We start from the raw sequence: 13,711 nt of genomic DNA, 5'->3' as shown, positions 1-13,711 counted from the left end.
AATATATTTAAAAAAAAACATTAAACATAATCTGACCAAAAATAACATCATTGGTTCGATAAACAACGTTCGACGGAAACACCAATATCCGTAAAGGTAAAACAATAAAAATACAAAAGTAAAATATAATACATACATAAAAGATGAGTAAAATCACAAAAAATAGATTAAATTTACAGAAATAATATAAATAATTCAACTTAAAGTCGATTTTTCTTTAGAAATATTTCAACTGATGTGAACCAAACGACAAACGAAAATAGTCGTCACGAGACAAACAATGAGATCATATATACGAAATATTGTGCAATGAATAATCCGACACGTAGATTGTGTTAATTCCTATCTCACTTTAACCATTGTAATTATCCAATCGCATCATTTAATAAATTAGCGTGCGCGTTATCGTTTTACAACGGGGTCTCACAGCATGTCGATTCGTGGGAAAGAATTTCTTTCTTTCTTTCTTCTTTTCTTTCGTGTTCCGCAATATCGCAATCGGTTGTGTGGTAGGTGAGAAACATTTGTCGTTCTCGAGCGACGGTGAGCTTAGGAAAGAAAAATAAGAGACTGCGCGAGGTAACGAGGAAGCATGCGCGTAACCATGCATTATTTATTGCCATTGCTCAGGAAGTTGTTAGGCGTAGCTATAAAGCGTTGCATTCACCAGAGAGAAAGAGAAAGACATCTGGATTTCTAACCGAGGCGCGAGAGGAGCTTCTGCTCCGTGAAAAAGAGAAAAGGCAAAAATGTCCGCAACAAGCAGCGCGGACGCGAGCGTGGTGATCGCGAGCCACGCGTGTGCGCGCTTTCAGCCGCCAGAAAATCGTCGAGTTCGATCGATCATTTTCCCAGCGGCTGATATTGTTCATTGCGAGCGACTCCTTCCGGCACGGCGCTATCATTTATCAGGAAACAGGAGAATGGAGCCCCCGTGCTTTTGAATAATTATTACATCCCAGGCCAAGCTTGCCCCGCGTATATCGCTTTCACTCGAACTTCGAGTCACAGCTGGGTGAGGTCGGTTGTGCGTGTGATGATTGATCGCTACTAAATTCGTACTTGTTGCACATCGTGGGCCGATGCCCGTCGATGATAATTACAAAGCGGTCCGCCGCGGGTTATTCTGAATCTAATCAAAGCCGCGTTGAAGAAAAAAAAAAAACGGCGCGAGGACTACGACCTCGGATCTGTTTTAATCCTGTTCGTAACTCTTGTGTTTAATAAAGATAATAAACACGTAAAAAATAATAATAAATCTCGAATTTTTTAATTATTCATAAAATTATTAAATCACTCAACTTTTTAACTATAACTTTTTACGCAATTAAAGAAAAAATTTATATTTTTCTTTTATATACAAGAAAGGATAAATATTGTAAAATATTTACAATACAATGTAAAAATATTAATTATTAAAAAATATGAAATAGTATTATAAAAACTGATATATTATCTGCTAAAAGACATTTTCTAGTTTTCACAGTTATGTTTTCAAAGTTCTATTTTTACCTTTTGTTCAAGTAGTACTATAAAAAACAATGTATGCTAGTACTGAATAACAAGTTTCTTGTACGTTATTTTCTATAAATAAAACATTAAGTATTTCTATAAATAAAATATTAAGTATTTCTATAAATAAAACATTAAAAATGGACAAAGCGAAAAAATCTTCTATAAAGAAACAATATTTCGTTCGCGAAATCGAGGTCGTTTGATAAATTTTACGTATGCTTATCGAATATCGTGTATCGTTCCAGTACGAAAAGTCTCACGTTCTTGCGACAAAATCCATTGTGGGAAAATTAAAACACACGGTATCAGTTAGACAGCGATGTTAACGCCCGTATCTCCTATGCAAACGAGATATGTGAGACCGAGGTCGGCACGATAAGCGTCGCTCGTGGTGCATCACATCATGCAGTATGGTTTTTCGGTCGCGAGAAGTCAACCTGACGTCGTTAACGGTACGCCTTGGAATACCGTAAATGAAATTGAATGAAAGAACCGCGTGTATCGCTTTTCATGCCTGCCACAAACGTGAAATTGAATCGAAAGAGAAGCCGCGCATCTTCGCACGCCGCTGGCGATCCACGAGGATATTCGGGAAAAGATCGTTATCGCGTATACAGAACAGACGCTCCGGAATACATTCACATAAAAGTATGCGTGCGGTGGTGGCACGGCGCGGGATAAAACATCGGTGCGGTCGCACAGTTTTGATAAAAAATGTGCGAGCCCCGTCTCGAAAAATACGATGGTTACTTCCTCATTCCTGCGTTCTTTAGAAATGCCCAAGGAATTCTACGTACTTGTCGCCAGAGTGTCAAATTACCGATTTTTCAACTTATTCCGCATTTGTAGTGGGCGTTCAAAATGCATGACTTGATAATTTATCAATGTCGCTTCGTTTATCTTTTAATATTTAACCATATTATTATAATATAATCAAAAAAATGTAACAGTTATGAAAAGATGTATAGACAGTTATACCAAGTTGTACGTGTTCGTTACATTTAGAAATTTATTTCACCAATTTCATATACCGCGATAATTAATCAATTTTAATGTGAGAAAAGTATTTACGTATGTGTGCGTGTGTATGTGTGAGAAAGAGAGATATGATCTGAGGTATAATGAATTGTGTGAATGCATACAATACCGGGTCATGTATCAAATGCGTCGCCAAATATAGTGATCTCACAAACTAATACATATTAATGGTGTATCTGCACATCACCGTTATTGGCACCGTATTAATTATTAATCATGTGTAATTAAACTTTGAGTGATTGCGCATCTTTCTCTGCGAAATTGTTCATTACCCTACGACAAGTAAAATTGATACAAATATGTATTTATTAAGCTGTTCATATTCTAATATGTTGTGCGTTTAATTAACTTTATAATATCACACAAAAAATTTTAATACAGCATATTTAGCCTGATTTTGTGAGAGCAATAAAAAAATTAAATGTATCAAAACTTGGGAAAATAGAGGGGAAATAGAAATTTAAATCCACTTGAGATATATTACTATATTCCCACAAGAATACCTCCATATATTTGCCATTCCATCTCGCTTTCTTCTTTTTGTAAACTCTACTTCTCTTTCTGTAATGCTATGGATTTAAAACAATGGCCATTCCTGTCATGAAATTATTCTCGTTGCGATTAAGGTTTTTGCGTCTATTCCGGAATCGGCACGTCCGGAATTTCCGTTGAGAAGAATTTCTCTCAGAAAGGTTGTCATACGTGCGTTAAAGCGATGCGAAACGAACGTTTGCGGTGTACTTAGAAAATGGTTTCCACCGTAATTAGGGCACAGAATTCTAAATCGCTTTACTTGAAACACGCAGATCCGTCCAGATAGAGGCACTTTCACGTTTTTGCTCAAACCGAACAGCATTTCAGAAACTTAGAAAAAGTCATATAAATCTCCATGACTAGAAACGCGTGACGCTTCGACATGAGCGTAGTGGTCGTAATGGTATTAAATTCGCGAAGACACTTGTCTGTATCATCAATTCATGTGTTAAATCACGAGTTATAACGAGTATGATTTCTTCCTTACTAATCAATCAATATGTAAGATTCATCCAAAACATATTATTAAACAAATTAAGATCCAAAAAATCAACGTTTTAAAATATGTAAAAAAATTTGACTAATTAAATCATTGCACTATTGTGTAAATAATCGTAAGTTTCAATTATTACATACAGCACGCTACTTTTTTTAATTTTGTCATGTAGTGTATATAGAAAAGAAAAAGAAAAATAATTTTCTGAAGAGAGAATAAAAAATTGTTATCGAATCTCCAAATTACCATCAGCCATCGTACAACCAGATTTCATCTACGTATGTTACTTTGACAAATTTAAAAAAAAAATTGATAAAAAAGTTGAATATCAAGAAAAATTACGATGGTATAAAAATGTATTAAATACATCTAAAAACGAAGCATTTTGTGTTCTCCTTTTACAAGATAATTTCTTTCTTACGACCTCGTCCTCGCTCGATTCGTTACGTCGTGTACGACACAATAATGATATTTAATCGGGGCAACGAACCATAACGCAATGAATGGCAGCTTACAGAAGGCTCGGGAAAGAGCTCATTTTTAATTTTGCAGACTTTAATTCTGGAACGTCGGTTTTTTTTTGGATTAGACGTACATGATACTCTCGTCACGCGAACTCGGCCGTCTGGAAATGCGCTCGTTCAATTAACGGCGAAAGTGAATGAAATTTCGCGCGGCGCATTACACACGTAAGGTAAGGAATCATCAAAACTAATAAAGTAACACGATTGAAATAATAGAAAATATCCATACAACACTTGATAATAAATGCATAGAAAGACCAAATTCAAAATCCGCCAAGCTAAACATTTTTGTCATACACTTTGCTATAAATGAATAAACATTCTATTTCAATCTAAAATTTCTATAAAACACGTTATTTCAATAAAATAATAAAATCTATTAAAAACTAGAAATTCAAGATACACAAATCTCATGTCTCGTAAATAACAAATGCTCTACTTATCAATATTTATTCAAAGTTTCAATCTAGGTGCTAAAGAATATTACATTACTATTAGAATGGCAATAACAAACAAAGAAAAACAGCAGAAATACTATGCATTATATGAATCGCGAATTCCAATTTCAGTAAGTTGAATATCGGAATAGATCAGCCTCCTACGTGTCGATGTAAATTGTTACGGGGCACGGCTGTGCTCCTTCAAGAGAACGAGAGCCGATAAAAGCGGGATACGGTTTCACGCTGGACCAAAGGGAGGGAGATCGCGAAAAATGAAATTTAAAGGAGAAGGATTGAGCGGGGGAGGAGGCGCGGGTGGCCACGGTTGTATTTATCACTCGGAGACCCCGAAGACTGCACAATGCGAAACACGAGAGAGAGCCAAGCGAGCGGTCCGTGTAGAAACGAGACGACGATGTGGTGCAGGTAGATTTATGGGTGGCAACGGCGAAGGGGACAGGACGGAAAGGGGGATGGAAACGCGGAGGAAGGGGACGGGCAAAGGGGTCCAGCCGAGGAGAGAGACCGTGTTTGTGTCGCAGGTCAGCCGCGCGGTTCACGGTCACGGGGACCGACTGGCGACCGGACCAGCCTAACGTAACCCGACTCGAGTAACCGCAAACTAAATTGCACCCTCGCGTCTCCCTTCCTTCGTTCTTTTCCTAAACTCCCACCCGTTCGTGCCTCCCTCCCGTTGCCGCCGAGTATCCCGGTGGACCCGGACGTCACGCGAGCATTAAAATTTATTAAGCTGCTGTGACAAACGCGATGTCCGCCGGCTGACGATCACACGGTAGCTTTACGTCTCGATTAATTAAGTAATAGCGCGCGCGTGCAACAAATTCGCGACTCTCTTATGTATCTCGGAAATGCACGGCACGTAATAGTTGGAACACGGTGTGTACAACTGTGAAATATTTTTGGTAACAAAAACGCGAACAGTAGTCTTTATTAAGTCAGAGAAACTTAGACTGGCGTTTCTTACTTTTTGACAATTAATACATTTCCTCATTCCTTTGTTGCACACGGGAATCTTTAATATTATTTAATAATTAGCTTCAAGTCAGAACAGAGTTTACCATTTGCTCTCCATATTTATAATCACGATAGATTGCTTATACCATCGCTCTGTTAGCACGATCTTGTTAGAAGATTCAACAAAGATACTGTCAACGTTCAAGAGATACAATCTAAACAGTCGGCAATTACAGACACTGTGCGAAGGCGTGTTTGTCGCGGGCCCATTGCAACACGATGATGAAGTCATCCGCCGATTGCAAATAGGGGATTACACTCGCTTCTCTTACTTTCAATTATCTAACACCTCGTATACCTTTCTGTTGGTGCGCTCACAAAGCATACGTAAAATGAACGAGTAATATCTACTTAGTGTGTTAAAATATGTCCGGATAAAATTAAATTTGTCTTTCTATCCAGTTCTGTACAATATTACGCAATATTTAGAAAATTAACGCATATTATTACTGCATTACTATTCCAGAGGAAACCACGATTCCCTTTTACTATTAAAGACTTGATAAGCTCAGTAAAACATTTTCACGTTTGTGCACAATTGAGAAATTTACTGTATACTTAGTGATACGTTGACAGGAGCAAAGGATATAACATATCTTTCATTGCTATTGCAGTAACGTGTAACGGTTTATTGAGAAACGCACGAAAGATAAGTAACAGAAGCAAGAAATTATATGTGTAGGTAAACGTAATGATCGCTTGATGTTTGTTTAACATTTCCTCTCTGTAAGATAAAACCTCATTTATTACGATACAAAAATCTTAATCATCTAATCTGAATAATTGAACGCGCCGTAAAATGAAGTACAATATTTCCCCTTCTCCCATGTCTGTTGTCCCTCATAGTGCTTTCCTTCCGTGAAATTTATCAGCCGGGTGTGTCTCATTAAACGTTGACCGGAATGGAATACTATTCGTCGATCGATCAAACACGTACGAAAGTCGACGATATAATTAGACTACATTAGAATACAGTGGAAAAAATAGCCAAAATATATGGATAATAAGAATACTACCGTTATCAACGTTAAAAAATATCGCAACAGAAAATGTAAAGTTAAATGCAAAGTATGTAATAATGTTATTCAAAGCAGTATGTTAATTATGATATAAACTAACTTCAATGTATATATTTTTCACATGACAATTTTAATACCTTTATCAATCTTTATTGTAACGTTTTAATCTGACTTATTGTCCAATTACGTTTACTTAATTTCTAATCATTATGAAATAGCTGACTATCTGACAAAATTATTTTTTTTCTAATTACACGTTTCTCTCTTAATGTTTACTCAAATTTTGAAAAAATTCCCTGAAAATTATTAAATTTTCTGGGAAGTTTATTCAAAATTCCAGATAAGACTACAAAACTTGTTAATGCAGCATTGAAATAAATTCATTTTTTATTATTCCTTTTAATATTCTTTAATCACAAAATCAAAAAAAGCATATAAATATTAACTTTGGAAATTTAAGAATGTTATAAATATAACAGCCACTGCAATCCTTGTGCATTGCTCGCGGTTGTTTTCCATTTCATTATGTCAATCACAAATTATTAGAGACTGTTTTCGAATATCTTATCTGGAGTGATTATCGACTGCTACACACAACGTCTACCGTACGATTTGCGAAGGTCAATATATCGTGGCGTGATGCAATAATTAGAATGCAACTGCGGCTAATGCCCATGTGGTAATAATAATTGGATAATTATGGGTAAGCAATCGCGTCGATCCTTTTCCAACTTTTTGTATCATTATTGTAGCTCGATTTATCACAATTGAATGGTAACGCATTCATCAATGGTTTTCCATCGGAAGGACGAAGTTTGCAATGATGAAAAAGCATTTTTATGCACATACTATACGAAATAACCGCGTCCTTAGACTTCAAATTTGCTGCTTTTTCTTAATTGTAACCCGAAAATCACATAACATAAATTCAAATAAATCAAATGCAATTAAGTGGCAATTAGAAATATAAAACAATAATATAAAGAATGTTATAATATTCTAGAAATATTAATAATAAATCAATGTTTTGAGTCTGCCTCTCAGGTTTTCGAATGCAAAATAATTTTTAAAAAACACATTGTCTAAATCATAAATACTAGACATCTACTCGGATATTTCAATAAAAGTTCATGAATTTTTCACTAAAGAATTACATTCATTTATGAATAAAATAAATTACTTGTTTTGTGATAAAATAATAAATAATTTTGAAAAGTTGTTTGTGAGAGAAAGAGATGAGCAAGCGACGAAACAAATTTTTCTAATATTTTAATTTATTCGCGGAAGAATTAAAAACGCGCGTGAGAAATAAATGAATCCAAGCATATATATGTATATATCTCATTTGCGGAAAGAACTACTAACGACGGTAATTATCAATTGAAAGCGAGTTTCCGCCGGGCACGGAGCGATGCCTAATTGCATAATCCGCTGCTGTGATCGCACCGGCGGTTATCCGATAGTAGAGTCTGGCCATAAAATGCCAACCTTGACGAGAATCCGCACTTGCATATATACACAGCATCATGAGTTCATCTCTCGCTGTTGCATTTCGCGCAATATCGAGTTCAGTAAATTACCGACCAAATAAATCCAAAAATTATGCAAGATTCTTTTTGGAATAAACGGATAACTGAAGATCAAAGTATATGAAAAAAACCACAAAGTAATAGAAAGCAAAGATTAAAGTTTTATTCATTAATTACCTCACACAATCAGTAATTGCTTAAAAACGGATTGATAATCCCCTCTAGAATTCATTAACTTTAATTAAATTATTAATGTTGACTGATCTGTAAAACTATTAATAATATTATTCTGATTAATATTAATTATAATATCTAATAAATATTAAAGAGCTGTGAGTGAATTTTTATTCGACACTAATTCAAGCTGAGTTTTTGTTGTCAAAAATTTTACAATTTAAAATTATATTTAATAAAATTTCTCGCATTAAAAAAATAGTATTAATTCAATTATTTTAACTTTACAATCTATAAAGTGGAAAAAAATTTTTTTAATTCTTAATTACATAAATTTTCATTCAGAATATACGTCAGAGAAATGTAAATAACACTCTAGACTGGTTCCTGTTAATTTAAATAATCAGTCATTTTTGCAATAAAATATTTTAAAAATTCGTAAATTTTGCGCTGCGTCCTTTTTTCGAATAAAACACAGCTCGTGAATAGCGTCTCTTCCTTCGAGCTCCTGCGTACGAGAGCTTAATCACGGTCTTCTCTAACGCACATCCATTAGTAACTAGTGAAAAATAACAGTCACAGCCGAAACGAAAGCTGATAAACGCGAAGACCGTCCCATCCTCTCCGCGATCGCAACAAATCTGTGCCCCGTGCGTGCCTATTTACAAGCCGCGCGCTCGCGTAGCATCATCATCGTTATTCTTATTATTCATTCTTTTAAGCCCATTTATTTCAGGTTTGCAGAGAGTGCTTATTACGTTCTCTCTCCCCCCGCAATTAAAGAGGGGTTATAATCTACGATGTCGAGCGCTTGAAAATTCAGCGCCGTCGGCTCGAAGAAAAGCACGGCGTGCATATACGTACACACAATAAGCGTCCGCTCTCGTCACGTGCGCTTTCTACACTTTTTGTAATCAGAGAGAGGAAGAGAGAGAGAGAGAGAGAAATAAACGTAACTCGATCGCGAGATCGCGGGAGAACGCTTAATGCAAGGTCTACAATGTCAGCAAGAGTAATGGAGTAAGGAGTAAGAGTAACAATTGACCAATTAAAAACCGGGAGTAAACGAAATGGGCAAATCTCATTTCATATTTCTTACTTCTTACTCCTACTCCATTACTCCTGCTGCGTAAGACGCAGCGCGTGAAAAACGCGCGAAACCATGGTGTAGTCACGACTCACCGGCAGATTCCTGAGGCCCAGCCGCACCTTGGAGTACTTCTTCATGAACACCCGCCAAAGCACGTAGGCCATGGCGACGATAACGACGACGACGACGGGGATCGACGCCGCACTCTCGGACAGCCCTGCCGTTTTCGGGGCCGGCGATTCTCCTCCTTCACGAAACGAAAAACGACGTCGTCAGAGACAATAATGACGTCGTCCGTAGCGCCGCAGCGCAGCGCAGGTTGCACGACAATGACAACGGCCGACGGGGATCCGCGACATCGCGGTCGATTCCGGAATCGCGAAGGCCGCCGACTCGCCGCGCCGCGGCCCTCAAGGTTACGTCACGGTTATACGTTACACTTCGAGCCCAACGGACATCGGACGCGCAACGAACTCGATCGAACTAACCGAATCGCGTCCCGCACACAACTCCGGGATGCACACGCCGGGATCGACGATTGGCGCGTGTCGTGTCGAGCCTCGAACCGCACGAGTTATACGCGACGACGATCTCCGTCACGCGTCACCGCACGGCCTTTCCGCGTCATCAGCGACGAACTTCTCGCTGGACGCGAAGCCTCGAAACTCGTCCCCGCTTGCAGTCAACTTCGCGTGGTCACGTGCCTCGCGTCCCTACGGGACGGCGATGCGCGACGGAAGGAAATATCTCGCGAAAGCGTCACTGACGACCGGACACTGTCCGCGTATAAATAAATGTTTACTCCTTTGCCAGGATCCCTGCTGCTGCTGCTGCTGCTGCTACCGGCGATTCGCTCGTCACCGCTACTCCGGTACCCCGATCGCGATGATACCCCGACGATATCCTGGATTTCGCACTCGGCGGATTTCACGTGTAATCCAACGTGCACACCTCACAAACATCGACACGCGCGCACGCGGTATGAATTGCCAACCGTCACGTTGGTCCAGACTCTGGACTCCAGAGGCGCGAGGGCAAGTCGCACACGTGATACTTGGCGGCGAGCAACGGCCACCTCTCCTCTCGCCGATCCGATTCGCCGTGCCGACGCGAAAAATCGCACGCCCGGCGTCTCCCGTTGTCTTTCACACCCCCCCGTCGATGTTGGCGCGACAATGGCAGTTTTCACGGATCGCGGCGGATCGAAAGTACACACCGCGCGCGCCTGCCGGCGTCCGCTGCCGCGATGTAACTGACACGCGACACACGCAACCGCTCCGCTGCCGCCGCCGCCGCGCGCCGCCGCCGCCGTCGCCACCGCCGGCGAGCGCCGTTTGCTTTCGCGGAACGCGACGAAACGGAATATCCTGAATGAAACGTCTCGCTGACTGAGGCGCGCACCTGAGCACATCCCGTTTCGCGTATCGCTCGAAATCACCACCGGCTCCTGTTGCTTCCCGACTGTTGTTCGGAGATATTTGCGCGGGAATTCGCCACTTTCCACACCTCCGCGATGTGCGGCCAACTTCGCAGTTTGCAACATTGGCCGTTGATTCGAGAATCACGGCCTATCGATCGCGCCGGAAGTTACGCACAAAAATTATGAGTTAGGGAAAGAGGGATATTACGAATAAGCCTGTTTTGCTGTTTACGCGGGAAAAGTAAAATGGACATCGTTTCTCATGATTTTTTAAACGAACGACCCGACGACGCGGTTGTCTATCAGACGCAATAATCGTGCACTAACATGCTCGAGATGACTTCACCAACTCAGCGGATTACAACGTGCAAAAACTTTCCTCTTGATATTTTCGCTAGTATCATAAAAATATAGCGCAGTTTTATAAGATATTGTATATTTTTAATATCGAAACGCCATCGATACGTATAGCGTGATGATGCCGCGAAAAACTGCGATACCACGCGTTTCCTCGATTTAAACTCAATTTTTTATATATTCTTGTCATGTGATGTAATTTTAATTAAAATCGCATCAAGTTACATGTTTCAAAATCTATAAAAAAATTATGCATTGTTATAATATTTTATATGTGTAAAATGTTATCTTTTATTTAATTTATTATTGTTTTTTTTCCGACCGTAGCAGAAACAAAAACCAAGCAATAAATACATGGATCATTTTTCAGTGAATAACAAATAATGGGATGTGGAGAAACTCGAGAGGGACGCTGACGTATCTAAAAAATTACGATTAATTGCAAACGTAGTGCCAAGCATTCCAATGATTTAAAAGCTGTTGTCTACATATTTTATAAATTACCGTGAATAAAATTTCCACTGCAATAAAAATCTAACAATTATAATTATTAAAAAAAAAGGATAATGTAATCTTTTAAAATATTTTGAGACATGTTTTATATCGCAAAGAAAAAAGTCGTTAATAAAAGCAAGTGTGACAAATAGCGTGTAAAATCGGAAAATTAAATTTTTATTTTATAACATACACACACACACACACACACACACACACACATTATATATCGGAAGATTTCTAAAAGAAAAGAAACAAAGAGAAATTTATGTAAAGTTTCTTCTTTTGCGATTACAAACTTTTTGTAAAGATTAATTTCAAAGTTATATTTTTTAATTAATAATTATAGAATACAAAAATAACATAAACGCACACAGAAAAAAAAGTAATATAGCCAATATATGTATAATTGTGGGCTGCCAACTACATAATATAATCAATACAATAATATTTACTGTTAATGCAAGTACAATGTTGATACTGCAATAGCATATATTATTGAGTGTATCTGTAGTTGACAGCCCGCAACTATATCTTATTGGATATATTACTTTTTTTTCAGTGCAGAACCTAAAGAAAATATGACAAATTTCAATTGAGTTTTTTTTATTAACGCCTTGAAAATACGTTTATTGTTCTCGCAACTTCAACATTTTTTTAAGCTTTACTTGAATCACGTTAGGTGTGTGTGTATGTGTGTGTGTGTGTGTGTGTGTGTGTGCGCCCGCGCGTTTATGCTTTTTTCTGAATACATTTAGTTTTTTTGCGATATCTAATTTTAATTTACAACATGTTCATATATTTAAAAAAGGAATTGGAAATCGTCTTGTTAACGCAAGTTACATACCGAGTTATATCCTCCAATAAAACAGTGATATCCACATTAATGCTATGTGCATTAACATCGATGTCGAACCACATTAACGTCGATATCATGTGATATCACATACCGTTTTAATGGGATCATTATACAGTAGATTTTATGAACTGTTGGAAACTTAATTTATAACATGTTTATATATTTAAAAGAGAAATTGGAAACCATCTTGTTAACGCAAGGTAAATTTTATGAACTTTTAGAAATATGCACATTCCTCGCGTATAAAAAATAAACTTTTCGAGAATAAACCGAAAATGGTTGGAGGAGAAAAAGAATTAGCAAATTTCTTTCGTAATCATAAAACAATATACATTTTAAATGAAATTATGTTTGCACGTTTGGTTCTGACAACAGGGGCGAAACAATGGCATGAAAAAATGCTACTCGTATTTCACAATTAGCAGCGATAGCTATTCTGCGCTTCCGTTTCCCATATATTGCGTCAAATCTTTTAATTTCCCCGACACTTTTATATTCAACCGCCATAGTTATTGCAACCTGTGCCACGTCGCGTCGCGAATGCACACGTGCGTCACAAAGAGAGTAAAAAACGCGTGTTATTTACTTATGCAAGCACGTACCTTCATCCCCCACGGTAGACAATGGGTGTGTCTTCTTCACGTGACGGCAACGTGAGCACCCTCGAAAAGGGCTTTCCCGTTCCTAGCGTTCATTCATGCAGCAGGTCGGCCCGTGTTGTGGGCGGCGGTGATGACCCTAGGCTTCTCCGACCGAAAGTCGAGGAGAACTGGTTACGAAAAAAGGGCAGAGAAAACGTACGATCAGCCTGATGTACCGTTCAACGAATTAAAAGAGGTTGCCGCATCATTTTTGCGCGAATTCCAAATATGTCCGACGAGATAGTACCCAAGATCGCAGATATAATTAATTCTCGTAAGTATACACGTGCTGCGTAAAGGTAAATACAATGGAGAGATTTTTACGAGAAAAAGAAAGGGAAAGAGGGAACGTTCTATTTAGAGCATGAAGGATATCTCAAATATCAAACTTAACAAATAAAAATACGGAACACTTTCTCACATCAAGACAAAAAACTATTTATTTTTTTATTAAATTAAAAAAAAATAAAAATTATTTTTCTAAAGAAGAAGGGCCAATAAGGACCGATTTTAGGCCAGGAATGTCGCACTTTCTTCATGAAATA

General features: G+C 38.2%; 1 protein-coding gene across 1 annotated transcript in view; it reads right to left on the bottom strand.

Annotated features, from left to right (window-relative positions):
* Positions 1-9,676, bottom strand: part of LOC105837583 — a 329,160-nt gene extending 319,484 nt beyond the window's left edge. Inside the window, exon 1 of the mRNA XM_028194396.2 lies at positions 9,487-9,676. Within this exon, the coding sequence (XP_028050197.2) occupies positions 9,487-9,558 (72 nt within the window). The 5' untranslated portion in view covers positions 9,559-9,676. The remainder of the gene's footprint in view (positions 1-9,486) is intronic.
* Between the last annotated feature and the right edge of the window lie 4,035 nt (positions 9,677-13,711).

Source organism: Monomorium pharaonis, chromosome 2 (genome assembly GCF_013373865.1).
Source record: "Monomorium pharaonis isolate MP-MQ-018 chromosome 2, ASM1337386v2, whole genome shotgun sequence".
Lineage (NCBI taxonomy): Eukaryota > Metazoa > Arthropoda > Insecta > Hymenoptera > Formicidae > Monomorium > Monomorium pharaonis.
Note: the sequence above shows the minus strand (reverse complement) of the source record. Positions and strands in the feature narration are given on the sequence as shown.